Source organism: Pseudopodoces humilis, chromosome 26 (genome assembly GCF_049639895.1).
Source record: "Pseudopodoces humilis isolate 2021_Gansu_Grassland_sample_001 chromosome 26, ASM4963989v1, whole genome shotgun sequence".
NCBI lineage: Eukaryota > Metazoa > Chordata > Aves > Passeriformes > Paridae > Pseudopodoces > Pseudopodoces humilis.
Window position 1 is genome coordinate 2,274,099 of NC_142225.1, and position 27,758 is coordinate 2,301,856.

Sequence of the window (27,758 nt, forward strand, 5' to 3'; positions counted from 1 at the left end):
GAGGCGCACGCCAACAGAAAGCCGCCGTGCTCAGACGCGGGCCTGGGGCCACGTCCCTCCGCAGCCGCCCCAGCAGCCGTTCCCGCTCCCTCGTCCCCCTCTCCCTGCCCACCCGGCTTCGCCTGCCAAGTCCGAGTTGGCACGGCTCCCCCGGCTGCGCCGAACAAAGCCGTCACCCATCCCCGAGCCGGCGCTGACAGTAAGCAAAGTGACAGGCGCATCTTCCGCATGTTAATCCAAACGGCGAGAAGGCGAGCGAGCGGCAGAGGCCCCCCCGTGCCATGCACACCCCCCCCCCCGCCACCGAGCCACCCACCCCACCCTTGGCACCCGACGGCCCCGGTGGCCTCGTGCGGGGATGGCGAGGCCCCTGCCGGCGGGAGCACCGAAGGCTCCTCGTCGGCGAGGTTTAAATCGAGCCGAAGCCCCGCTCGGCGGGCAAACGAGGCCACTCGGCATCTGCTGTACCTGTTCCCGCTGCCTTCATCTCGCCTTGGAACCGTGACAAGAGCGCACTCGCCTCTGGTGGGCTCTCAAAGCCGCGGGTCTGTAACCCTTTGCAGGAAGTTGGCACCGATCCCAGGTAGGACTTTACTCCCCGGCTCTCGCTCTCTCCCCCCACCTCCGCCTCCCGCTCCCTCCCCTCCGCTCCCCCACCCATCCTGTCCCTTGGGCCCCTCTTGCGTCCCCCAAAACATCACCCGGCCCCCGCTCCCCCTGTACTGCTCACCCGCCTCGTTGGCCGGGGGTAGCGCAGGGGGCGGCCGGCGGCTGCTGGGCGCCCATCGAGCCCTCGTGCCCACCGCCCTTGCACACATACCCTGGAAGGATGAACTGGGCAAGACAGAGAACAACTTCCTGCTCCGGCTCCCTAAAACGCCTGTTTCCACGCAGGGGTTAGGCAGCGCGGCGAGACGGGGGGAGCTGGGAGGAGGTTTGGGGGTTTGTCGTCATTGAACCAGGCTTTTTTTCTTTTCCTCTTTTTTTTTTTTTTTTTGGCTTTTTTCCTCTCCCCCCCCCCCCCCTATTTTTTAAGCCTTTTTTCCTATTTTTTCCTGCCTTTTTTCCTTTTTTTAATGCCTTTTTTTTTTTAACATATATTTTTGCAGTCCAAACCCAACGCGAAGGGAAAGGAGGGGAAGAGAAATCAAATGGGAAGAGAATAGCTCCAAGTCGGCAGGACAATGCACGGGAAACGGGGAGATTAGCGTAGCTCTCGAAATCCATCACGCCCGCCCCGTTTCTGAACCGTTCGCCCCCGCGCCTCGTCTTTTTTAATTCTCCCAGCTCCTGAATTATTCCAGTCCACGAGCGGGAGGGGAGCGCACAGTCCGGAGTCCCTCAGAGCTGCCAAGAGCATTGCAACAGGAAAGAAAGGAAGCAGGAGAGGGAGAGCCAGGCAGAGTCCTCACAATCGAGCAGCGAGAAGAGCAAGGAAAAATTAACATCCAATTAGTGCCGTGTTTAACGAGGGAGACAGAGGCGGCTGTTGTCTTATTGCCCTGTTCTTTTCAGGCGCATCTGACAGGCAGCAGGGAAGGCACCCCTGCTCCGAGTGACGTCATCATATTTTATTTTTTAATTATTTTCCCCCCCTCCCCTCCTCCCCCGTCTTTCCTCCTCTAAGTTTCGCACAGACGATCTCGGCAACTCGGCCAGGGAAATTCGGGACTTTTCTCACATTCAAGCCACCGGCTCCCCCCTCCACCTCCAGCCTCCCCCCTTCCACCGATAGTAACCATGAAAAAAAACAACAGCGCCAACCCACCCCAAAGTCTTTGTTCTTCCAAAAAGAAAAGAAAAAAAAGGAGGAAAGGAAAAAAAAAAAAATCAGCTTTGAGATGAGAGCTGGAGGGAGGCTGGAGGAGATTTCTCCGCGTGTGCGTCCGGGTGTGTGCGTGCGGCGCTCGGTCCCTCTCCCGTCCCTCTCCCCAGACGCTCGCTCGCCTTGTAAAACTTTGCTGCATGTGACGCTGCTCCGGCCTCCTCTGGCAGCCTGACAAGAGCCGCCCGGCCGCAGAGCGCAGGCGGCTTTTCAGGGAGAAACTCCATTCCGAGCCATGGGAGCATTCACATGTTTGCAGCGAGGGCCAGTGCCTCCAGCCAGGGCCGCAGCCGCGGCCTCGCCACGCCGGCCTGGGGTCACAGCAGGGGGAGAGGGAACGAGTGTGAAGCTGGGGAGACTTTCCCCCTCCTGTTCCTCCCCTGGGAGAGGGGCCCAGCGCCGTGTAAGTGCCGAGGGAGGTGCAGGGGTCACAGTGGCTGCAGGGAAAGGAGTCTAGGCTGACCTTGTGCTGCCACCTCTTCCCCGAAAGACCCAGATCCCCTCAGGCTGGGATAAAATACCACCAGCTCCCCCTGGGAGCACTGCCCAGGAGGGAACAGGGCAGCTCAGTGTATGAGGATTTGAGGGAGTTTACCCTAAAAAAAAACAATGCACAGCAGGCAAGCAGGAGCATGGAAAGCAGCATCCCCACATCCTTCCCATCCTCTTACCAGCCGTGAGTGATGGACGGAGTTGTCACTGTGAGCATGGCAGGTCAGGCCGCTGTGCCGAGCTTTGCCACTGTGCTCTTTGTGGCCTCTTCTGGTTTCCAGATGGGATTTCCCTTATCCAGGGGGGAATCCACGAGAACCTGGCTCCTTTGTAATCCCCAGTTTTGGGTGAAAACCATCCCAGGGGATGGGGCTGTGTGAAGACAGGTCCAGGTCCACTGTGCTACTGGTGCCTGGGTCCTGTCCAAGTCCCCACCCTGAGCATTTCCTGGCACCAGCCAGCCCCACCACCCCAGCAGCAGGATCTCCTCTGTGAGGCTTATTATTTTTTACATATATCTATTTTTTTTTAAGGAATTATTTGCCTACGTGGAGCTCGGCGCTGCGGGAGAACAGAGCAAACAGCCTTATCGAGGGCAGCTGTGCCACAGGGCACTTCCTCATGCGTGGCTGCGAAATGGGGCCCTCCATGGCTGCGGGGGAGGGCTGGCAGCCCCTGGCCTTCCTACTGACCAGACACCTGGGAGACACCAGGCACCATCCAGGCATCGGGAGAGCTCTCTGGGATGTTTCCCTCCCTGCTCCACGGCGGGAGAGCAGCACAGCCAGGAAGGGGTTTGGACTGAGCTGAAGGGTCGTCAGCAGGACGGCTCTGCAGGGGAAAGGGGGGGATGGAACAGTCACTCTGAGCTCAGCTGCACTTCCCTGGGCACAAAAGCTCATCTCGCTGCTTCCCAGATCCTGCCAGACTCGAGCATCCAAGCCCAGTGGAGAGACAGACCAGCCTTGACCTGAGATTCCCCCTCCTGGCTGCTGTTGCTGCCTCCCTTCTCCCCCGGGCAGCTGGGAGCAGATGAGGCCAAAGTCCCGGCAATCTCAGTTTTCCACTGGAGGCTGATAAACGGCGCGGGCACGGAACGGCAGTGATCCCCACCCAGCCTGGCTTTGTGCAGGAGAGTCAATATTTAAACCAGAGCTTGTTTCCTGGGCAGACAGGGGAGTGCCAGTGGGAGAAACTCCCGGCTCCATCCTGGGCGCCAGACCCAAACCTCCTCCTCCACCCGTTCATTTGTTCTCCCGACCACATGTTCCACCCTGGATCCCCTCTCCTATGGGAATGGGGCCCCATCCCCTTCAGCTGGGATACCTGAGCACCAGCTGCAGGGCCAGGCACTGACTAATGGGTAGCAATTTAAGGGAAAAGGATGCTCAGCCAGGGTTTTGGTTGTCTCATTGCCTGCTCCTGGTGCAGACATTTGTCCTTGTGGTGGGGCCCCCTCAAATGAAGCATGGGACAAGAAGAATCAGGGATAGAAATAGGAGGTGGGGAAATACTCAATCCCAAGAATGGCAGACCCTTGCTTCAAAGTAAGGCAGTGCACTGAAAGCTCTGAAACCTGGTTTTCATTTAAATTGAGCAAAAACTACAGTCAACTGTTGGGTTTTCAGCCAAGTTTGTGGGCCCTGATGAACTGGGCAGAAATTACCGGCAGGATGCATCCACTGGTACAGCTTTAGGTAAATCCCTTAGGTAAATTCCTCAAAGGACAGGAAATGGCACTTTTCCCTGCAGTGGCTGCAGTCAGGCTATGTAGAGGCTGCAGGAGGTTTGACAGGCATGTGAGCAGCAGAAGGTGGCTTTAATTTGGAGGCTAAAGGTACATGTTTCCTGAGCAGGTGCTATGTGACCTGGCAGATGCAATGCCCTGTGTTGGAGCAAGTAATAAAACAAGGTGATAAAAGGCCAGAGGGGAAGGATGGAGCTGTGAGGGGGGAAGATGGAATGGCTGAGCCCACCTGACCAGTCTGACAGCAGCAAAAGGTCTACATCACCCCTTCCAGAAGACCTCAGGGTCAATTTTAACTCCAAAAACCCAATTCTTCATACATTGTTTCAAGCATCCAAGCCCTCTGCTGCCTCCACCCTCACTCCAGGTGCACCCACTGCAGTTTGCTCAGCCTAAATATGCCCACCTTCTGTGGAGGTGAGGAAAATCAGGAGGGAATCTGAGTTTTAAACAACCATTACAGCCCCCGATTTGGAGAAAAGACCAAAGGAAGTGCCTGTCTTAAACTGAAACCTTCCCTGATGGAGCACATAATGCAGGAAAAAAAAAAACCCACCCCCCCACCCCCCCCCAAAAAAAGTAAAAAAAAAGTAAACACCCAGTAGTTGTTTTATAACTGTATTTTGGAGCATAATTAAATCCTGTTTGAAATCATCTCTGGTGTTAGGGAACAGGTCCATGCATTATTTAACTGTAACACAAACTGGGAGCGAGGGAGGACAGACAGGACTGACTTCACAACACCGAAGGGAGCTGGGTGGGGGCTGCCAGTCCCAGCACGTACCACCATTGTCCTGCAAGCCCTGCCTGGGGGTGTGCATCGACCCTGCCTGATGGAGAAAAACCCCGTGTGATGGCAGGTCCCCAGAGGACCAGGATGAGATGTGACCCCAGCTGCTGCTACAGCACATGGGAACCTGCTCAAGGAATGCTAAACCTCTTCCCATGGAGTGCAGCCTCACCTCTGTGCAAAAGACTGCTTCGTGGGGAACTGAAATGGGGGAAATCTGCCTGGCTGCCATCACAGCACAGACTGGTGCAAAGAAACTCTTGTCTGGAGAGCTGAGCATCAATCCTGCCCTGGTGCCACTGGTGAGCTCTGCTACACACAGAGCCAGCCATGCTCCACTGAGCATCAGGAGCCTTTGACCCTGATGCCTCGCCAGCCTTTGGCCAGCTCAAGGTGTATCCCTTTATTGCAGACAGCCCTGGATGGCTGCCCCTGCTGCAGGAGAGCCCTTTGTGTGCAGCTCTCAGATCCTGATGGCTCTGTTTCATCAGCAAAGGGAGCAGGAGCCCAGCAGGGCTCATGGTGCTGCTGCTGCCTGGGAGATGCCCCTTGGTGCAGCCAGGCCAGTCCAACCCAGCACCCAGCTCCTCGAGAGCGTGTGCAGGCTGCCTGCCCGGCCCACAGCTCTGCTGGGCGTATCCTAAACACAGCCCATTCCATGAGTGAAATCCTGCCCCAGGCAGCACCAATGGCAGCGCATGTCCCTTCCCAAGGGCTCTCTCCGTGTCCACATCCCATTGCTGCCCTGAGCTGGGCTGGACCTGTCTCATCGGGACTCTGCTGTTCTTTGCAGTGGGACTCTGTTTCCCTTCCCTGTTTTGATCCTATAATTTCCTCTTCATGCCCATTGGAGGTGGGGTGCTCCTGGGTATTCAGGTACCCTCAAACCTTAAATATGGATGCCAGGTTGATCTTTCCCAGGATGAGCTCCCTGCCAGGCCAAAGTGCTCTCTCCAGAAAGCATGAGGCAGGAGGCTGTCACCTGGCATAACTTTCCCAGGGAGGTGACCTTGGATCTGCTGCTTCCCAGCTCAGGCAGAACAAAGCAGTCTTTTGTCCCTGCAACTCAAGGCTGGCTCCTTTAGTACCTGGCCATTTTCTGTATTCCTGGACTTCCCCAGCAACTCCAGGAATACAGCCTGGACCAAAGCGACAAGGCCTTTCTGCTCTCTCTGCTACACATTCCAGTCGAGACAGCCATGAGGATGGAGCTTTGGTCCAGCTGGAGCCTGAAGACACATGTCCAGAAGTCTGTTGCTGGCCTTGCTGGAGAGGAGGTGTCAGTTCTGGCACCATGGACTTTGGATCAGAAAATAGAAATATACAGATATCGAAACAAGCTTGGGGTTTCTTGAGGAGTCCGAGTTGATGAGCTCTCCCTGCCAAGGCGTCAGTCGATGGGGAAGGAGGCGGCTGGGATGGGCGCCCTGCGGAACAGCAGGCTGGAGCCACGGAACAGCTGCCCCTGAGGAGGAGAGCCTGGGGTCAGGGCAGCCTGACATCTGGCCAGGGAACTGCAGCTGTTTTAGCAGGACTCAACTCCATGCCCATGGCAGGGCTGCAAGGCCTGGGCACCCTGGGCTGCACTGCAGGAGAAAGTGGGGTTCCAGCCCTGTGAGTGCTGGAGCTGGGCATTTCCCCCAGGAATGACAGATGCAGAGGGGCACAGACAGTGCACAAGCTAGAAACTCGCAGGCTGCAAGCTCGGGGTGTGCAATGGGCAGGGCAGCACTGCCATGCTGGTACCAGTGCCAGAACTGGAGGGATAGAAGCAGGCTACAGAGCACAGCAAGGATGCAGCACAGGCACTTTTGGGGAATGCTGGAGACTTGGGGAAGGAGCAGAGGGAGCCCAAAGCCCAGCGTGTGCCCTGCTCCCTCACCTGAGCACTGAGGTGCCTCCAGCAGTGGATCCAGGATGCAAAGACAGGAGCATAGGGAGGGAGGCCGGCACGCAACCTGCACGCAAGAGGGAATAGCTGAGGTGGATGTGTCACCTTACCCACACAGGTAACAAAAGAACAGCAGGAAGTGTGAATGAGGACAGGGGACAGTGTCCACACCGGGCTGGCAGCCAAGTGACAGCTCGTTATTTACAATGCAGCAGATCTGTAATTTAATTACCCCTGGAGTGCACAAACAAGGAGCGTTACCTGGAGACGCTGAGAGTCCAGGACCGTATCTACACCTTCAAAAGCCAGCAGATACTCAGAAAACACTACACCAGACTTGGATCCCATCCCGTTCCCATGAGCACAAATACAGAAGACTTGCAGCAGTGCAATAGGGAAGGCAAGCTTGGTCCTGCTCCTGTCTGCTCCCATCACTGCAGTACGAGCTCTGCTTCCCTCGTGCTGCTCCCTGGAGCCAGCACGGTCCCTTTGATCCCTCTGCCTCCAGCTTAGCTCAGATCAGACCACACCACCACAGCTCTCCCGATTTCTCACCACCTGAGCTTTTCTGCTACTCGTGTCTGTGCCCTCTGATCTAAAATTATAAGCAACCTGGGAGAGGAAACGAGCCAGCTCTGCGAGGTGCCACAGAGTTTACGGGGCTGTAGGAAAGCTTTACGGTCGTTAGCAGCCCATTCAGACAACAAGGGGCTGCAAGAAAGGAAGGGAAAGCTTTAGATCTCAGTGTGAAGGACATACCCACAGTTGTTCACTGCCATGAGATCTCCCACGAGAAGGAACGGGTACGTCAGCATGCTCACAGCGATCTGAAAACACAGAAAAGCAGCCTCTCTAACCCTCCCCGTGTCAAAAACGCTATTTCCAGTTTTTGCATGTTAGCAGAGTTATCCTTGGATAAGGCATGTCAAGTACAGACCAGCCCGTGCCCCCAGAGCATGAGCTCTCAGCCCAGAGGTTGGCAGGAGGAGAGCAAAGCACACGGCAGCTGCCTACGTACCCCCATCACGAACTTGGTGTAGCTCCGGATCACCGACGCCTGGCTGAACTGCAGAGAGAAACCAAAGGCGTTGTGGAGCAGGGAGGTGACACCAGGCTGGCACTGTCATTATGTGACACTCCCGGAGCCTGATGAGAGGGGCAAGGGGCATGGGAGGAGGCAGAAAGCAACGGAGAGCAGCTGCATTCCAACTGAGAGCCCAGGAAGGCATCTGCTGTCAACTGCGATTCCCCAAAGCGCAGGTGAAGCACAGCCCTGAGCAGACACAGCACCTCCAGCACCTTCACAGGGACCCCAAAGCCCGGGATCCGTATTAAATCATCCCCTGCACCCCAGTAACTCCTTCCCACTGCAGGTACTTGGCCCAGACCCCAAGCCCTCCCTCAGGCACTTCCACTCACATTGTCGTCCACTGCATAGGTGTTGATGAAGTGAGCCAGGAGGTTGCAGCACCAGAGGAAGATGACATCCCCCAGGATGTGAGGGACTAACCCACTGCAAGGGCAAAAGGAGGGCTGTGAGGTGCAGGAGGATCCCAGTGCCACCTCCTGAGGTGCCCAGCCCTCCTTCCCTCCACCAGCACCATATCCCAAAATGAAATTTTTACTTTGGGAAGAACTGAAAAGGGAGATTCCAGGGAAGAGCTCTCTCAGCCTTCAAACTTGTTACTACACGTGCTGCTCTGGCTGGAAAGTTTTTGGGATCTGTCTTTTGGGCATGACTCAAGTCCCCTTGTTCTATCCCAAATCCCTTCCTGGCCCAATTCCTGCTGAGAAATCCAAGTGAGACACAGATGAAGCAGTTTCCATTTCTGAAGATGCTCTTTTGGATGCCAAATAAGAAGTTCATCTCTTTGTGGAATCTCCCTTCATTTAAAAATCAGAATGAGAGGGGTTGTTCCTGCACAACCTGCTCCACTGAGAAGTGGGGGTAACTGGGGGAATACTGAGTTCCCTCTGATTTCTCCCAGGCCCTGCTACCCCCAGGAGCACATTTCTTTGGTTAATGCCTCCCACTGACACACTGCAGCACCAGCAGCACCAGTACCACTAGCGTTTGCAGATAATGGCACTAAAACTTGAACAAAATGTTCCAGGGGGTTTCTCCAGTTTGTTGGTGCTTCTGCAGCATCTGCTGCACCAGTGCAGGGTTTCCTGCTTTCGCAGGGGTTGTTCCACTGCAAAAGGATCCAGGTGTGCGTCAAATCTGTGCTTCACTGGCAGATGTGGTCAGTTCTGAAAAGGAGCCTGCCAAGAGCCACACGATTGTTTGCTGAGCTGGAAAGAGTCACCTCCAAGCACATTAATCTGAGTCATTTGTTTATTCCCAAACATGATGCTGCCTCCTCAGAGCAAGGGACCATTTTGTTTCCTGCTGTGGTTGCTGCAGCAGCAGAGTAGCAACTGGTACCCTTTTTGGGAACAACTTGTGCATTGTTAAGGCCCCAGCAGCCCTGGGGATGTAGCTGAGGTCTCAGGGGCCAGGCACAGCAGAAACCTTCAACAGAAGATTCACTGGCTTCAAAGATGTGATACATGACAGCAGCAGACAGGACAAAGAAATCAAAGCTCTCTGGCCCCAAAGAGATGTTCTGCTTTGTGTTTGGCTTTCAGCCTTTGTAGAAACCATCCTTTCTCTAACTCAAAGTTAAGTCTGAAGCTCCTGAGCTGCTGCAGATACAACAGAGCCTAATAAAGTCCAGAAGCAAAGGGCTGGGCCAGGGCAGCCCCATAAGGAAAACCTCACCCAACTGTTGATAGGAAGTCAGACTTTATTCCACTTCCAGTAAGGATCCCATCCCTCTCTCCCCTCCAAAGTAACGACAGCTGCTGGCCCTGAGCTGGATGACTGGAAACCAGGGGTCTGAGAGCTGCAAAAAGGAACTAAAAGCCAACAAGCCAAAGGCATCAGGCCTGAAAACTCCTCCTGGAATTCCAGTGCTGCTTTTACTACTGACATAAAGTGAGTGCTGAAATTCTCACACCTGCTGAGATGTCAAAGATCTGAATTGGGAATATTTTTGGAAGATGATGAAAAGCTGGAACAGCAGCAGGCAGAGGAGGAAGCCTGAATGATGTACAGTGATGTGACCCAACAGCAGAAAGCCCAATGCAAGGGACCTGGGACAAGCCATCCTTGAGCTGACCATGCCCAGCCATTTTGGAGCTCAGGGAACACCTTCCTGGGCTGGCAGGAGCCTTCTGCAGATATGAGGAGGAGATAAATCCATCCTTGAAAAGTCTTTATCTCTACTCAGAGAGTGTGTGCCACTGTTATTGCTGGGGGTGGTTATAAGGCCATGAGAACCAAGTGCACTGCCATGATTTTAGGGCAGTGGATGTGCTGGGATTGCACCAGGAGGGCTGAGAGGAGAAAACCACCAGTTTGGTCCTTCAGATGCAGATTATACTCTCCTCACAGCAGTGGGATTTCCTAACAGGGTTACAGGGCATGTAGAACTTCAGAGCCCTCCTGAGACAATTTGGGTTGTGTTAAAGCCTTTCCTGTGAACTATTAAGTTTCATCAGGCTACTAGCAGTGTTTATGTGGATGGAAGGGAATGTGGTGGCTTCTTTCAGATCACTTCCCTGGGAGGTGGAAGGTTGTGAGCAGCCTGCTCCAGCCACGCCCCACTCGCAGGGATCATTCCAGAGGATTGGAGTGGAGCAGATTTGGAGCTGCACAGCTCAGCTGAGACGCTGTGGGCTGCCAAAGGAGGAAGCAGTGACACTCAGTGGGTGGCGTCTCTGCAGACCCCTGGTCATTTCCCCTTGGGGAAGGACAGGTTGAGACCCCCTGTGATTGCCTCTCTCTTCCTGAAGCATTCAGGTTTCATCTGGAGGCCCATATTTTGTGACTGCAGAGCCAAAGGCATCCTGAAAACCCCTACTGAAATTCCAGAGCTGCCTCTACTACTATTGCCATAATAGAGTTATCTCCCCACCACGAGCAGAGACAGCAGGTGGTTCTGCTTTTATGTAGATGTGAAAAAGGAAGGCAGGAAACATTAATTGAGGGTTCAAGCAAAAAGGTGTCCACTAAACTTCCATTTCAGTGATGCACCAATTTGCCATGCTCTGTAAGCAGCTGGAAACACCTTTCAGCTCCTCCTGGTCCAGGCACCACCACACTCCAAGCACACAGGTAAACCTGCTCATTACAAGTACCCACGGTGCTCTGCAGAGGAATATGCTGCTTATCCAGGCCCTGGCTTTCATTTCAACAAGGGATCTTATTGTTGTACTTGATCTTGGTGCCTGTTGCACAAATAAATGCTTTAAATGGCCCTTCACTGAAACACAAAGAAGTACCAAGCAAAAAAGAAAGCTAAGGAAAAATACAGCTTCCTCTGGGTTCTGAAGGTTTGATTGAAGATAAGATCTGGGGCAAACTTAATGGTCAAACTGGAGTGCTGTCGAAGACACAGATTTAATCCTGGGAGTGATGTGGGAGTTCCTTGGTCAGACAAGGTTTCAGCTCAGTGTGACTCCAGCTGGGGTTGGCAGAGCTGCCAGGAGAGCCATCAGTGCCTTCAGGCTATGGGAGAAAGTATTTAAACAACAACTCACGTACACAAAGAATCCCAGGATCCCTTCTTCCTTAAATATCCTGCCAATGGCACTGAACACACCACTGCCAAGAAAGGAAAAGAGCTGTGAGTGTGCAGAGTGGTTTCACCTCTGTCCTGTGCAACTTCACATGCATCCTGCAGCCCTCAGCAATGGCAGTGCCTCCCCAGCCATCATTCCAGCAGAAGGCAGCTTGTTCTGCTTATTCTCCTCAGACCAGGCAGGTCTGAGGGAAGGAAGGTCATGTCTGTACTCTGCCAGTCTGCAGTGACACCTGGGAAAACACCCAACCTGCACACAACTGTTCAATGCTGAAGGTACAACAGCTCTGTGAGGCTTTGTGAGTGGGTACAGATGTTGTGTGATATGGTTTGATTTGGCTGATTCTAAGCCCAAGAATCCTGTTCTGCCTTCGGGAACTCGAGCTGCCTGTCATGGGCTGGCTGCAATCCTGTCTAGCATGCCTCCACGTCCCTCCACAGGCAGTTTTGCCCTGTAGAGAGGCAGCTGGTATGGCAAAAGGCTTGGAAAAATTTTACAGACTAAGCAGGTCTGCAGCAAAGCTTTGTGTTATCCGCTCTGCCTCCCTATTGCCTTCCATTAATAGCCAAAGGAAAGAGGCAGGAGACTCATTGTGTGATCAGCAAGGGCTGATACAGCCCCAAACCCCCACAGGCAAAGGTGGAACAGAGGCAGCCCAGCCTTCCTCATATCCCTTCAAGCCCCAGTCACCCACCCTCTAACCACAGATTCACTTTCCAGTCTCTCAAGCCTCTTGGATAACCTTATTCCCCATGGCACAGGAGCACCTGGCACCCCTGACCCCAGACCCTTCCAAGCTGCAGCCACTCACCTGTATTTGACTTCCCGGCCTACGAACTGGACCATGCAGCGCATGGAGATCACTGGGAGGAAAGAAACACAGGGCTGATACAGAAACAAATCCAGTTTGGGTTGTAATGGATGTGAAAGAAAATGAAACATGACTCTTCTGCTCTCCCTCAACTCACAGCATCTCCAGTTCCTCTCAGTGTGGTCATCAGCACTGCAAGACTCATTAGAAACTGGGGCCTTTCCTGAGCCTGTAAGTGGTGGGAAGGATTTCAGAGGATCACAGAGGTATGGGTTGGAAAGGACCTGATAGATCATCTTTTTCCAAACCCCCTGGCATGGGCAGGGACACCTTCCACTCTCCCAGCCTGCTCCAACCTGGCCGTAAACACTTCCAGGGATGGAGCGGCCACAGCTTCTCTGAGCAACCTGTGTTGGGGCATCACCACCCTCACAAGGAAGGATTTCTTCCCAATATCCCATCTAACCCAGTTCTCTGGCAGTGGGAAGCCATTCCCTGTGTCCTGTCTCTCCATTCCCTCATCCAAAGTCCCTCTCCAGCTCTCTTGGAGCCCCTTTAGGCACTGGAAGGGTGCTACTGGCCCTAACCCCAATGGGATTTCTAGGACAAGGTCCTGGATGAGTGGGAAGAGAGAAACTCGTTTCTCAGCTGTGTTAGTGCCTGAAGGCAAAACCCAGCATCAGCCTCGTATGATGGAGGAGTTTCAGAAGTATCGTGCCCTGAGTAAGCAGGGTTTGGGGTGATCCTCAGTCTGGAGGGGCTGCCAGCCAAGGGGACAGGACTCACCGTGCAGCGGGTGTGAGACAACCCGGGACACACACTGCATCATCATCTCATGGGATGTCTGCCAGGGGAGGAGAAAACACCTGTGAGAAAAGCTGTGCTGCTCCTCCTGCACAGCCCAGGCCTTTCCCTCACTGTGGGGAAACCACCCATTTTGGGTCCCTCTTTTGAGATGTGAATTATTTCATGGATGGACACAGAATGGCTTCTTCAAACTTCTCACCCCAGTTTCTCTCCAAGTAACCTCACCCACATCCCCAGGGACCTCTCCAACCACTTATTAATGGACAATATCCACTTCTCACCTCTCTGACCACTTTCCTAAGTGAAGTTTTCATATCATCCTTGTTAGACACGTGCTCCATGTCCTCCAGTGGAAAAGCCTGAGTGGAAAGAAACACGGACAGAACTGATGGAGATGCTGACCCACAATGTCTGAGGACAGGAGGAAACCATGAAAAGCCACTTGATCAAGACAAACAGGCAACAAAGAACACAGGAGAAGGATGGAAAGTAAAATAGAGGAATAGAGGAGTCACAAAACTGCTGACAGAGGATACAAGGCAAGGGGATGCCAAGTTAAATTAAAATGGTTTATAAATAAAAAAATGCTTTGGGGATAAGGGCACAGGAGGACTATTCACTTAGGAGATGGAGAGGGATGGGTGCATCAGTGCACCTGATCCAGTCCCTGCCTGGCTGCAGGCACTTGCTGCAGTAGCAGTGACCCTGCAGGTGATTAATGGAGAGAGAAGCCGACCTTTACCTTCTTCACACTCCCCCTGGTGATGGTTGATAAAGTGCTTGAGATGAGGCGAGGAGTCAGGCCACGGAAGAGGCCTCTTTTCCCATCCACTTCCACAATGTGTCTGGCTGGGTGGGACAACACCATGCTGCTGTCAGTTGGGAAGGGGACAATGCATGGAGAGCACCCCAAACTGCCCCAGGGCTCAGCCAAAAACATGCCAGGCTCAGCTCAGCACAGCAGCCACTCCATGGCCCCACAGGAAGTGTTTTATTGTAACAGTCCTAACTAAACTTCATACTGGAGGACAAGAACTCTTACTCTCTGTCATCTGCCTAATCTGGAAGGACAGCTCCAATATTTTGGACTACTTTTTGTCTTTTGATGTTTTGCTCACCTGAAAGGCCTCCAAGTTAGTTTGGACTGAACCAGGCAGGGGGGATCGTGCCATGTGCTCGGTGCTGTCACCTCCTCCCTCCACCCCAGGAAGGTCTGACTCAGGGTTCATATGGATCTCACAAACCCATGTTCAGTTCCTGCCCCACCACCTTCTCCCAGGCAAATTTCCTCAGGTCTCCAGTTGCAAAAAAAACCCCAGAGATCCCATTTCTCCCACATGTAACGAGGTGGGATAGAATCCACTATGTGTCGTGGCTACTGATTGCTCCTGGCCCCTGTCCTGCGCTGTCCAAACAAATCCAGGCGGGCTCTGCACCTCTCCATCACCCAACACTGCCCATCTGTTTGGAAATTGCATCTTCCAAAGGGCAGCACTGGAGCATTTCCAGCCCTGGGTGTCCCAGGATGGGCTTCCAGTGCTCTCATCCTGCTCCTGTGGTGGTTCCACTCCATGGATACCACTAGCTCATTTTGGGATTGGCCCAGCTGGGCTGTCAGGACAATACATTCCCCTTCCCCACAGCAAACCTGCTGTGACAGCAGGTCACAAAGTATTCACCCACCTCTTCCATGCTGCTCCACCCACAAAAATAGGAAAATACTACTTTTTTTCCTTCTAAATATATTACCTGCCCTTTTCTTGGTATTTCTGTCCCTTTAGGGCTCCATCTACAATACAAATGAGCAGGGCAGGGGGCAGGTTATTCCAGGGCTGTTTTGGAGCAGAAGGAAAGTATTTTGCAATCTCCAAAACACACAAATCCTCCTGCAACAAGCTTACACCACTTGAAAGCCCCCAAACCCCTCCACCACAGGGCAAACCCAGAGCAATGTGCCATGAAGCACAATGCAGCACCAACACAGCGGCCACCACCACCCCCATCCCCAGCAACAGGCACATAAATCTGATAGCCTTGCAAGGAGTTGTGGTGGTTTATGCCTCACTGCAGCCTTGGGATGATCCCAAGGGGATGTGGGAATGCTGCTGGGGGTCAGCTCAGTCTGCCTGGCAGCTCCCAGCCCTGATTCCCCGAGGGCAGGACCTTGTGCTGGCAGGGAGGGTCAGTCACTCACCGTAGGTGAAGAAGCCGGGCAAATACAGGACCTTCCTTCCCAGCACATTTCTTCCAATGGTTGGAGGTAGTGGCTCATGCCCAACCTGAGAGAGAAATCTCGTGAGCAGGTCTCTCTTCTGGTGTTCCCAAAGTCCCTGGGATGAACAGGATTGATCCCAGCATCCCCCCCCAACACTCTCAGGCGCTTCTTTCCCTGTTTTATGGGGTCCCTGGGTTGCAGGGGGTCCTCCACCCTCCCACTTTAGGAGGTCTCTGTTACTGGGAGGGTCTTGGAGTTTCATATCTCTCCTTATATGGAAGGCCCTACGGCAGAGGAGTAATTTTATAGGGGTTCCAAGATTACTGGGTGTCCCCATTCCCTGTCATAGGAGGGGTCCCGATGCCCCTCTGTATAGGGGACCCCCCACTGTAGAGGGGGCCTCACTTCTCCATTATATGGTGTCCCCTATGCCCTATATAGGCCACCCCTGCTGAAGAAGGCATCTTCACCCTCCTATTATATAGGACCCCATTTTTATATAGGGTCTGCCAGTGTATAAGGGACCCCATCCCCTTACATATGAGAGACTCCATTACCCAGATGTCCCCCATTCTACAGGTGCTCAGGGGGTCCCAGTACAATGGGGGGGCTGTACATACAGTGACCCCCAGTGCATGGAGCCTCCACAGGGGCACAAAACAGGAATCCACTTCCACTGGGGTCCCAATCCCCCATCACACACAGGGACCCCATCCCGTTACATACAGGAGCCCCCCATTCTATAGGTGCCCCCCATTCTGTAGATGCCCCCATTGCCCAGGGGGTCCCATTGTAACGGGGGCTGTGCATACTGTACATATGACCCGAGCACATGGGGGTTTCCATAGGGACACCATGCAGGAATCCACCTCCTCCCGTTCTACTGGGCTCCCGATCCCCCATTATCCACTGGGACCCGTTTTATACACTGACGTACCCCTTCCATAGGTGCCCCGTTATACGGGGGAGGGCCGTGTATACAATGACCCCCAGCGCACGGGGGCTTCCATGGGCGCATTATCCTGAAATCCTCCCGTTATCCTGGAGTCACGGTCCCCGTTACACACGGGACTCCCACCCCACCGTCCCCCTACTCTCCCCGCGCTCCCCCCACGAGCGGACCTGCACGAGCAGCTTGACGTAGAGCAGGGGGTGGCTGGCGGCGGCGAGCCCCGCGCCCAGCAGCACGAACAGGCCCTCGGCGCCCTCAGGCCCCGCCGCGTCCTCCGCGCCCCCGCCAGGCGGCGACAGCGGCGCCCGGGGCAGCGCCGCCATGGCCGCCATGGCTCGCGCGTCACCGCGCCGCGCGCCGGCCGCCACCACCGCGCCACGGGGCGGGGGGTGCGGGAGGAACCACGGCGGGAGGAACCGCGGCGGGAGGAACCATTCCGGGGCGGCGGGGGGAGCCCGGTGTGAGGGGGAGGCAATGGCGGCCGCTGGAGAGGCGGAGGGGCCGCGGAAAGCGGAGAAGGATTTTAGGAATTAGCAGAGTTGGCTGTCAGTGCCTGACGGCGTTTGTGAGAACACCGCAGAGGGGAGGGAAGGAAGGAAGGAAGTGGCGGAAGGAAGTGGCGGAAGGAAGGAAGTGGCGGAAGGAAGGAAGGAAGTGGCGGAAGGAAGGAAGTGGCGGAAGGAAGTGGCGGAAGGAAGGAAGGAAGTGGCGGAAGGAAGGAAGTGGCGGAAGGAAGGAAGTGGCGGAAGGAAGGAAGGAAGTGGCGGAAGGAAGGAAGGAAGTGGCGGAAGGAAGGAAGTGGCGGAAGGAAGGAAGGAAGTGGCGGAAGGAAGGAAGTGGCGGAAGGAAGTGGCGGAAGGAAGGAAGGAAGTGGCGGAAGGAAGGAAGGAAGTGGCGGAAGGAAGGAAGTGGCGGAAGGAAGGAAGTGGCGGAAGGAAGGAAGTGGCGGAAGGAAGTGGCGGAAGGAAGTGGCGGAAGGAAGGAAGGAAGTGGCGGAAGGAAGGAAGTGGCGGAAGGAAGGAAGTGGCGGAAGGAAGGAAGTGGCGGAAGGAAGTGGCGGAAGGAAGTGGCGGAAGGAAGGAAGTGGCGGAAGGAAGGAAGGAAGGAAGTGGCGGAAGGAAGGAAGGAAGTGGCGGAAGGAAGGAAGGAAGGAAGGAAGGAAGGAAGGAAGGAAGGAAGGAAGGAAGGAAGGAAGGAAGTGGCGGAAGGAAGTGGCGGAAGGAAGTGGCGGAAGGAAGGAAGTGGCGGAAGGAAGGAAGTGGCGGAAGGAAGGAAGTGGCGGAAGGAAGGAAGTGGCGGAAGGAAGGAAGTGGCGGAAGGAAGGAAGTGGCGGAAGGAAGGAAGTGGCGGAAGGAAGTGGCGGAAGGAAGTGGCGGAAGGAAGTGGCGGAAGGAAGTGGCGGAAGGAAGTGGCGGAAGGAAGTGGCGGAAGGAAGGAAGGAAGGAAGGAAGGAAGGAAGGAAGGAAGGAAGGAAGGAAGGAAGGAAGGAAGGAAGGAAGGAAGGAAGGAAGGAAGGAAGTGGCGGAAGGAAGGAAGTGGCAGAAGGAAGTGGCGGAAGGAAGTGGCGGAAGGAAGGAAGGAAGGAAGGAAGGAAGGAAGGAAGGAAGGAAGGAAGGAAGGAAGGAAGGAAGGAAGGAAGGAAGGAAGGAAGGAAGGAAGGAAGGAAGGAAGTGGCGGAAGGAAGGAAGTGGCGGAAGGAAGGAAGTGGCGGAAGGAAGGAAGTGGCGGAAGGAAGGAAGGAAGTGGCGGAAGGAAGGAAGTGGAAGGAAGGAAGTGGCGGAAGGAAGGAAGTGGCGGAAGGAAGTGGCGGAAGGAAGTGGCGGAAGGAAGTGGCGGAAGGAAGGAAGGAAGGAAGGAAGGAAGGAAGGAAGGAAGGAAGGAAGGAAGGAAGGAAGGAAGGAAGGAAGGAAGTGTCGGAAGGAAGGAAGGAAGGAAGGAAGGAAGGAAGGAAGGAAGGAAGGAAGGAAGGAAGGAAGGAAGGAAGGAAGTGGCGGAAGGAAGGAAGGAAGGAAGTGGCGGAAGGAAGGAAGTGGCGGAAGTGGCGGAAGGAAGTGGCGGAAGGAAGTGGCGGAAGGAAGGAAGGAAGTGGCGGAAGGAAGGAAGGAAGTGGCGGAAGGAAGTGGCGGAAGGAAGTGGCGGAAGGAAGGAAGTGGCGGAAGGAAGGAAGTGGCGGAAGGAAGGAAGGAAGGAAGGAAGGAAGGAAGTGGTGGAAGGAAGGAAGGAAGTGGCGGAAGGAAGGAAGTGGCGGAAGGAAGGAAGTGGCGGAAGGAAGGAAGGAAGGAAGGAAGGAAGGAAGGAAGGAAGGAAGGAAGGAAGGAAGGAAGGAAGGAAGGAAGGAAGGAAGGAAGGAAGGAAGGAAGGAAGGAAGGAAGGAAGGAAGGAAGGAAGGAAGGAGGGTAAAATAAATAATAAAAAATACCCTCAAAAAATAGAAAAAAAGAGGGAAAAGGAAAGGAGAGCTCCACTCCTGGTTGCGTTTCTCACTTTCCATGCAAATTGGTTCTCATACACAGTGCACTCTTTCAGACCTTTCTGGAAAAGTCTTGCCCTACCTTCATGTGGCCCCTTCTCCAGCTACCTCTTGTTCTTTCTCATGGTTGTTACCAACAAGCTTGTGTGTTGTTAGCAGCAATCCTTGGTTGGCCCCACAGCCGTTCAGCTGTTGGTGTTTGGGACAGACACATCAGCCCTAGCTGGGCACCAGGGTCCCACCAGCCCATTCCTGGCCCCTCCAGCCATCTGGACTGTCCAGTCTGTCCCCCTGAACCCACCCTGGTGGGACACAGCCCACCCCACCTGGGCTGCACAGCCAGGAGGTGCCCCAGGTCACTCCTGCCCTGCACCATGCCTGCTGCTGCTCTGGCCTTGCCTGTGCCACCACTTCCTTCCCTCCCAAACAAAAGTGATTCCCAGCGTTTTCTCAGCGTTTCTCCTACCCACAGACTGCCATGCTTCCTCTTTCCCTTTCCTTTTGAGGCCAGCCCAGAGACAAGCTCTGCTACCACAGAGAAGGCAGCGGGTGGGCTTTGCCTCATGCAAAACCTCCTTCCCAAACTGCAGCCTGAAACATTCCAGAGCAGAAGAAGGAACTGCAGCCCCCAGCACCTGCCCCTGCAGCTCCTGGACACCAGGTCCTGCTCCCAGCCCATGGCATGGAGGGAAAGGTGGACAATCAGCAGAGTGTGGTGAAGCTGGTGGCCGCGTTCGAAGAGCACTGGTAAGGCAGAAGGGCTCTGGGTGCTGAGGGTGTGTTAGGGCTCGATGTAGAGTGGGTTTGGGAAGGAAGAAACCCACTATGGAGGTGGTTTGGGGCCTGTGGAGAAGCTGACAAGGTGATTTGCAATTCTTCACCACTCGGGTCTGCCTCAGTGTCTTCCTCCCACTGCGAGTCATGAGCAGAAATCTCAAAACCTCATTGGGGTGTGAGTGGTTTTGCCTGGCTCAGGGTTAGGCTGTGGCAGCCCATTCCCCCACACTCAGCATCTTCACACTCAGCCTGGCTGGTGCATCCTGCTGCTGCTGCTGCTGGGGAAAGGAATCATGGTTTGAAAATACGTAGGCAGAGGTTTCCATTGGGAATTAACTGTCTGGGTGTCTGGGAGGGTCCCAGCCTCAGACTTTCCAGTTGTTTGCAGAGATGTGGCTCATAGGAAAGGAAGCATAAAGCATTATGTTAAGGGAGAGAGAGAATTCCTTTCATAAAACAGATCCTTCCCTTGGAGTGTGAGCTGGGACCCTCATACCGGGGGTCTGAGCAAGGGGATCTCCTCTGGCTCTGGTGTAAAAGTAATTCTGAGGCTTCAGGTAAGTTATTGTCAGGGCTGTGCCTCAGTTTCTCCATTAGTTGGATCAAGATATGGAATCCTGCCGTTCCTTGTACCCACGAGATGCTCTCAGTGAGCCTTGGAGAGGCTGGGTGGTTTTGCAGCAGGTGAGTTTTGCAGCAATTCCTGAAGATGCTCAGGCACAAGGTTTCCTTTCATTCCAGGAACTCCTGCATCTCTGCTGTGTGCTTTTCCCCAGGCTTTGTGGTTGTCCCCATCATCCCACAGTGATGTGTTGGAACCACTGCAGTGTTTGATCTGCCTCCATGTCACTGCTGCAGTGTGTTTGTTGTTTCCCCTGGAGTGCGAGTTTGATTTAGAGGAAGTAAAAGTAACTTGGGACTTTCAGAGGAAGTTGGGGAACCTGGGAATGAGCACAGCATTTTGGAACAGACAATAGTTTGGTCTAAGTCAGTGTCAATACAGCCGTGGCTTTAGGCTGACACAGGTTTGGGAAGCACCAGGAGAGATGGAAAAAGCCTCTTTGTCTCTGAAGGGTTCTGCCAGCCACCCTGGACAGGAGGGGATTTGTGCATGGCTGTGGATGCACTCCTGAGCTCACGGACATCCTCTTCAGATGAGTCTCTGCTCCTCAAGTCACCTCCTATCCTCAACTTTGCAGTTGGATGTCAAATTTCTTCATGTCTTTCCCATCCTATCCATCCCACTCCTGTCTGCAGGCCAACAGTGGATGTCTTTCCAGTTTCTGCCCAAAGCAGTTTCCTTCAGGGACCAGCCCTTGGATGACAGACAAGTCACTTGCTGTCACCTTCACAGCCTGGCTTCTCCCCCATGCCTGCTCTGGACTTGCTTTCTTTGTCTTTGCCAGAAAAGGGAAGAGAGAACACCACCAAAAAACAACCTGTCTGCAATACCACCCACACATGGCCTCCTCTTGGCTCAAAACTCTTGGCTATTGAGCTTCTCCCTGTTTTTCTCTGTGGTGGCAGCAGGCAGAAAGCCAGAGCTGTGGGTGGGATGAACGGCAGGATCCTGCTTTTCTAGAGCAGCAGGGGGCACTGGGAGAAGTGAGGCTGGATCCTGGCCCCATGGAGGATGCTGAGGGTGTTTGTTCTGCAGGGCTGTAGTTGAGCAGAGCAGTGTCAACGCTGGGCAGCTGCTGCTCTTGTCCCTTTTGGTGGCTTTCAGCTGGGCCTGGGGGCTGTGCTGGGGGAATGGCTGAGCTGATCACATTCCTTTGTAGCAGGAACAGCACATCTGCCCAGAGGGACAAGCAGGCAGGCAGCCAGCCCCAACAGCTTCCAACATTCCCTGCCAGCCAGAGCTGCTCCCTGACTACAGAAGAGAATGAGGAGGAGAAGGATCAGCAAGGTCGGCGTGGACTCAGCTTCAAATGCCTCAGTTCTTTGCGATACAAAATCCGTGAGGATGACTGGAGGAGGCCACAGGGCCCAGGCCTGGAGCCTGGCAGCCAGGTGAGCTCCAGAGGCGGGTGGGTGCCCACACTCAGGCAGGGCTGGCTCAGGGTCTCATCTCTGCCCACGAGACTGAGCCCTGCTCCCCATGCAGGAACCAGAGGAAAAGAAAATCGCACTGGAGCTGCTGGAGACAGAGCAGGCTTATGTCAACCGCCTCCACCTTCTTGACCAGGTGAACTGGGGAGTAGAGGGACCAGTGCAAGGGGATTTTGAAGAGATCAAAGCTGTAAAAATGAGAAACATTTGGGCTACAGGTCTTTACAGCCAGAGATTGGGTCTGGCCTTTGCCTTTCTACACCCCACACCTCTGGGAAGCACTCTTGTCCCAGCAAAGCCTTCCATTCCCCTCTCCTCTTGGAGCCTGGGATTTCCCTTCTGCATAGTCAGGCTTTTCACTGGGTGAAGTACAAGTCTCAGAGAGGGAATGGGATCCTCAAGCATCTCCCTGGCCTTTTTTGTTCACCCCTCTTTCTTCCAGGTGTTCTATACAGAGCTGATGAAAGAAGCCAAAACTGGGAAGATGGTCCCAGAGGAGGTGGTGAAAATGATCTTTTCCAACATCTCCTCCATCTACCAGTTCCATGCTGAGTTTTTCCTGCCAGAGCTGCAGGAGCGCATGGAGGATTGGTGAGCTGCAGGAGGGGAGAGCAGGACACCTGAGTGGCTTGGCCAGAATAGGGGAGGGGGCAGGACTGAGTTTGGGCTCCCACCAGAGCTCAGCCTGTTTTGCTCCAAATGTTTTGTGCTGGAAAACATTTCCTTAAAATGCTCAGATCACAGTCGGAAAGTTGAGTGATATCTCAGGTGGTTTGAGAGTGTGCCTGGGTACGAACAGCCCAGGCTGGCTGCAGGGTGGGGACATTCCTGTTCTGGAGAGCAGGAAATGGTGTGGGGATGTAGCAGGTTGCAGCAGGGAAAACCTCAGTCCTCCACCATGGTCCTTCAGTTCATCCCTCACTGTCTGTCTTGACAGACTGAGGAAGCTGCTGGTCTGTGGTTCCCTCCTGCAGGAACTGCAACCCCCGCATTGGGGATGTGATCCAGAAACTTGCACCCTTCCTCAAGATGTATGGGGAGTATGTGAAGAACTTTGACAAGGCCATGGAGCTCATCACTGCCTGGTCAGAGAAATCACCGCCCTTCCAGGAGCTCATTGCTGACATCCAGGCAAGGGCAGGGCGGGGGAATTGCAGCAGAGCTCCCAAAATCTCCTGGGAGCAGGGAAACAGCAGAGGGTGGGAGCTGCTTTGGTCACTGTTCCTCTCTCCGTGCCTGCTGTCCCTGACCAGAAGAGGAAGGTCTGTGCTAACCTGACGCTGCAGCACCACATGCTGGAACCTGTGCAGAGGATCCCGCGCTACGAGCTCCTCCTGAAGGACTATGTCCGGAAACTCCCGCCCCAGTCCCCCGACAGGGGCGATGCTGAGAGTAAGGGCTCTGGGTCTCCACCGTGGGGAGGGCAGGGTGGGTTTGTAGGGAAATAACAACCCCTGGTGTTGTACATGGGCACCAGAGTACCTGGATTCACTCAGCAGCTGCCCCATACCCTTGGATAAACCTCTCAGTCTGATTCTTTTCTAGCAGGGAGAGGAATTAATCTGCCTTTTCAGGGGCTGGGGAGGGGAAGGATGGTGTGTCAGGTGTCCACAGTATCCCCTAAAGACACCCATAGCAGCTGGGGAAGCTTTCAGACCCCTGTGGATAACACAGTTCCCAGTCCTGCTGGGATGGAGTGATACAGGAGAGGGCTGTCTGTCCCTCCAAGTCTCCTCCACGTGCAGTCCAGCTGTACCCAGACTCTGCACAATGTTTCAGGGCCACTTGGGTTGTATTCATGTAATGGCAGCAGCTGCTACTCATGTGTATCCATGAGGGACAGAGCCAGAACCTTCCTCCCACAGCTCCAGAGCAGGTGTTTCACCTCCAGCCTGTCTGTTCTCATTGCAGAAGCCCTGGAGATGATTTTTATGGTGGCCAAGCACTCCAATGCAGCTATTGCTGAGATGGTGAGGCCCTGTCCCAGGAAATGCTTTGCAACTGACAACACAGTCCCCCTGAAGGGGGCAAGAGCCTTGTGGGTTCAGCTGTGGAGCCCCATCCAGGGGATATGACATCTGTAGCATCAGCTGGGGTGGGACCAGCTGGTCGAGGCTGGAAGCTGCTCCTGAAGATCAGTCTGGGCTGAGAGAACTGTGCCACCTCTCGCAGTACTCAGCAACTGGCTGGGAGGTGGGCATGGAGGGGACCCAACTGTGACTAGGCTGCTCAGTACCCCACAAAAACAGGGCCCTCTGCCTCCCCCAGGAACGGCTGCAGAACCTCTGGGTGGTCTATCAGAGGCTGGGCCTCGAGGATGACATCGTGGATCCCTCCAACGATCTGATCAAGGAGGGACCTATCCAAAAAATATCCACCCGCAGCAACAGCACATCGGAGAAGTACCTGTTCCTGGTGGGAGCTGGGATGCCTGGGGCAAGGGGAGGGAGCAGATTAAATGGGAGTGGGGAGAGGGGCAGCATAGCCTGGCCAGAGTGTTGCTGGGTCACCTTGACACAGAGGGGATGAATTAAGAGCTAGGGGGGTTTGACCCCACTCAGTGCAGGGCACCCTTTGCGGGACACGGTTGGGAATCTGCTGATCCCTGGGCATGGCAGCCCTGGGAGATGCTTCACCTTTGCAGGGTGGGAGGGGGCTGAGGCAGCAACAGACAAGGTTTAGGTGGGATTCTTCCCAAGGGCCAGCTTAGGCCTGGGGAGTGAAGGACCCCAGGGAAGCCCACAGCTCAGAGCAGGTGGTGCTGGGCTCCAACCCACCCTCTTCTCCCCTCCCAGTTCAACAATATGCTGCTGTACTGTGTGCCCAAGATCATCCAGGTGGGCGCCGAGTTCCAGGTCCACCTCCGCATGGATGTGGAGGGCATGAAGGTCAGACAGGCACCTTCTCCTTGTGCTTCCCCCAGCTCCTGACTCCTCCAAAAGACTCTGTTCTGGGGCGTGGCTGATTCCCGAACTTCCTGGGGAGGGAGGGAAGAGCTGGAGCCAGGGGTGGCTTCCTGTGTGGGGTTGATACTGTGATCCGGGGAAAAGCCAATGAAATCTTGTGCATGTGGGATATGAGGGCTCAAGGTGTTGTGCCCGAGGGACATCCCTGTTCCCCACACCATGGAGAAAGGTCAAGGTGTGCTGGAAGTGGGTTCAGCTCCACATCCTTTCTCTGGTCTCCCACAGGTGCGGGAGCTGAAGGACACCGAGTTCCCTCACACCTTCCTGGTCTCGGGAAAGCAGCGGACACTGGAGCTCCAAGCCAGGTATGGGGAAGGGTGACATCATGCAGACACTTGGGGAGGAGGGACAGCAGCTCATCCACCTCCTTTTTGTCCCCAGGTCTGGGGAGGAGATGAACGCCTGGATCAAGGTACCACCGAGTGCTGGGAGAGGGGGCACAGCCCCCCCATCCCGGCTGGGTGCCATGGATCAGGGCACCCCCAGTGCCCCTCCAGCACTTCCAAGGCCTTCCCCTCTAGGCCTTCCAAGATGCCATTGACAGGAAGGAGAAGAGGAGTGAGACCTTTAAGACAGCAGTCCATGGACTGGAGACAGACACCCCTGCACTGCAGGTAACCCTCCTGCTCTCCCTGTCCCCTACCTGCCTACCTGTGCCTCAGTTTCCCAAGCTAAACCGACCTGGGGGGAGGATGAGGAGGGGAAGGGGTGAGGACAGAGGGGCTGGCACCACCCAGACTATGGCCTCTCACCCCCAGACAGAGGAGCTGGGCCGCCGAGCCCCACAGTGGGTGCGGGACAATCTGGTCACCATGTGCATGCGCTGCAAGGAGCCCTTCAATGCCATCACCCGCCGGAGGCACCACTGCCGAGCCTGTGGATATGTGAGTCACCCCCGTGTCCCTTTCCCTCCCCCCTGGCCTGCTCAGGTGGCTGCTGGGCCAGGAGCGCACCTCCTACACTTGTACCCGTTTCACAGGCTTAGGCTGCTCCTACCCCTCAGCTCCTCATGGAGCTGTCCCTGGGTCCCCTAGCCTTGCCCCAGTGTCACCAGTGTCCCTGCCTGGTGGCTGCAGGTGGTGTGTGCTCGCTGCTCCGACTACAAGGCCGAGCTGCAGTACGATGGGAACCGCCCAAACCGCGTCTGCCAGGAGTGTTTCATCTTCCTCACCGGCCGCACGGTGCTCGAGGACCGCGAGGGGAAGCACAAAGGCATCCTGGAGGTGAGCTCCTCCTCTCTCCCCGGCCCTCTGAGCATTGCCACCCACTCGGGTCTTCAGCTTCGCTGTCCCAGCCTGGCCCTGCACCCGCTCCAGGAGGGGTGGGAGTCACTCCCGCAGCAGTCAGAAGGTGCATGTGTTGATCTCCCTCTCTCGTGATCCAGGCCTTGGGACCGAGCATCCAGGGCTCACTTCACCATAGGATGTCAGCAGCTGTCATAGCCGGGAGAGCCCTTTACCTGCCCCTGCTTTGGGGAGGTTTTCTGGAGTGTGGGAAGGGAATTCTCCAGGAAATTATCTCAGCTCAGTGCCCTTTCTACCATTTGCACCGGGTACTGAGGGATTGCTGGTTATTTTGGCAGAAAGGAGCTGCAGAGGTTTCAAGCAGGAGTTTGCTCTGCAGTTCCCTGCAGCTGCTAGATAAGAACAGCAAGGGGGGCACACGGGGCTGGTTCGTGATCCCACAGGACGATCCCCTCGTGCTCTACATCTATGCAGCCCCCCAGGTGAGGCTTGGTTCGAATCCACCCCCTGGGGACATCCTGCTGTGCCCAGGGGACATCCCTCTGTTCTCAGGGGACATCCCGCTGTGCCCATCCCCTGCCTCCCACCACTGTCTCTGTTCTTGGCAGGACGTCCGAGCCCACACCTCCATCCCCCTGCTGGGCTACCAGGTGCGGGACATGCCCCAGAGCGAGTCCCGGCACCTCTTCCAGCTGGTGCAGTCCCGGCAGGTGTTCACCTTCGTGGCTGACACTGAGGAGCTGAAACAACGTTGGATGAAGGCCATGGCCCGCTCTGCTGCAGGGATCACACACCCAGAGGAGGAGGAGGAGGAGGAGGATGCAGACCCCTGTGATGAAGCAGAATGAGGCTATTCCCACCCCTGCGCTGCCGGGGGTGGGTCACACCTCCCCTGCCTGCTCTCTGCTGGCTTCAGGCAGACCCCCGACATCTCCACGTTCTGGTTTTCCATCGTGATAGGGGCGAGATGGGGACACGTTTGCCACCACACGGACAAGCTGGACCCCCTTTCCCTCCCTCCCCGCTCTCCACGCTGGACAGAGGCGCTGGGAGTGGAGGGAACAGGGGATTTTGGGGAGCCCGCGCCCCGCAGACCCCGGCCCGGGCGCTGTGCGGTGCCGCCCGCGGCCACGCGAGGGCAGCACCACCCCGTCCTTCGCAGCTCGGGGATACCCCGAGTCGGGAGAGTCTGTGGACCGGAGTGATGAGATAAACCCCACCTGCGACCCCTCTCTGCACTCCATGCAGCCTTTTTTGGGCGTGTATTTTCCCGAGAGCCCCGTGGGACTGTCTCCGTGGCTCCACATTTCCGTATATGTCACAAATATGTCAGGGACCAGGCTTGTAGCTCAGCCTCACAGCCCAGGGACCCCAGTGCTGGATTCAGGATGTCCCTTTTCCAGCTTGTCACCACTCCTGGCCTCACACTGCAGCCCCATGGTGTGGGGGTACTCCTTAACCACAGACAGCCCTCACTCTTGCCCATCCCAGGCTTTGCCTACGCTCACTCCTACCCAGAAGCACCTTCCACCTTTGTACCTCCCTCAGGTACATGTTTCCTGGGGGAAAACACTGGGACAAGATCATGTCTCCACACAGGTGCTGCTGTGATCCCCCTCTCCATCATCAGCATAACGAGCACCCCTGTTTATTTCAGTCAGTGCTTTAAGCTGCAGCCACACATTTTCCTCTCTGCATTCTCTTTAGCTTCCCAAAAATGTTATCCAGATGGAAGTTGTCACTTCTGAGCCTGGCAGGGCCCTCGTGCACAGAGCTGGAGTAGCCCATGATCTCTGGCAGGCAGGGCTTGCTGCCTGTGCCTGGACCATGCAGCAGCTCCAGCACAGCAGCCTTGGGCAGAGCCCGGGGGTGTCAGGCTGAACAGATCCCAGCAAACTGGGAAGGGAGGTGGAGCAAATGGGAACAACGTCTGGGGAAAGGATGGGGGGGGGTAAAGGTGAACCACAGCTATCACCACTCTGGGGGGCTTTGGGGAGACATGAAAAAGCTGTGAGCGATGTCCTTCCTCAGTTTACTCAGCTCATCCCAGGAAAGGACAAGCTGTGGCAGTTTTTTATCTCCTCCAACTC

At 55.3% G+C, this 27,758-nt stretch overlaps 2 protein-coding genes across 8 annotated transcripts; one reads left to right on the plus strand and one right to left on the minus strand.

Annotated features, from left to right (window-relative positions):
* Nucleotides 1-4,669: 4,669 nt before the first annotated feature.
* On the minus strand, nt 4,670-16,506 carry MTCH1 (mitochondrial carrier 1). Of its 4 annotated transcripts, XM_088067276.1 has the most exons (14): nt 16,330-16,506; nt 15,187-15,271; nt 14,742-14,781; nt 13,735-13,837; nt 13,274-13,351; nt 12,972-13,029; nt 12,343-12,414; nt 12,186-12,237; nt 11,337-11,396; nt 8,165-8,258; nt 7,764-7,811; nt 7,505-7,572; nt 6,737-6,812; nt 4,670-6,319 (listed from the first exon to the last, which is right to left on the minus strand). In XM_088067276.1, exons 1-14 carry the CDS (start codon nt 16,489-16,491, stop codon nt 6,245-6,247), a joined length of 1,071 nt encoding a protein of 356 aa, XP_087923402.1. In that variant the 5' UTR covers nt 16,492-16,506; the 3' UTR covers nt 4,670-6,244. The 4 variants fall into 4 exon arrangements, with proteins under 4 accessions (XP_087923402.1, XP_087923403.1, XP_087923404.1 ...); XM_088067277.1 differs by lacking the exon at nt 14,742-14,781 and having other exon boundaries at nt 13,735-13,841; XM_088067278.1 differs by lacking the exon at nt 12,343-12,414.
* Nucleotides 16,507-18,705: 2,199 nt separating this feature from the next.
* On the plus strand, nt 18,706-26,722 carry FGD2 (FYVE, RhoGEF and PH domain containing 2). 4 transcript variants are annotated; one of them, XR_015774562.1, is made up of 16 exons: nt 18,706-19,376; nt 21,188-21,419; nt 21,514-21,594; nt 21,901-22,049; nt 22,433-22,589; nt 22,712-22,850; nt 23,370-23,428; nt 23,727-23,873; nt 24,254-24,346; nt 24,650-24,729; nt 24,806-24,836; nt 24,946-25,038; nt 25,183-25,308; nt 25,501-25,647; nt 26,011-26,150; nt 26,277-26,390. XR_015774562.1 is itself a non-coding variant. In XM_014258894.2 (16 exons), exons 1-16 carry the CDS (start codon nt 19,312-19,314, stop codon nt 26,514-26,516), a joined length of 1,983 nt encoding a protein of 660 aa, XP_014114369.1. In that variant the 5' UTR covers nt 18,706-19,311; the 3' UTR covers nt 26,517-26,722. The 4 variants fall into 4 exon arrangements, 3 of the variants coding, with proteins under 3 accessions (XP_014114369.1, XP_087923400.1, XP_087923401.1); XM_014258894.2 differs by having other exon boundaries at nt 26,007-26,150; nt 26,277-26,722; XM_088067274.1 differs by having other exon boundaries at nt 21,191-21,419; nt 26,007-26,150; nt 26,277-26,722.
* Nucleotides 26,723-27,758: the final 1,036 nt, after the last annotated feature.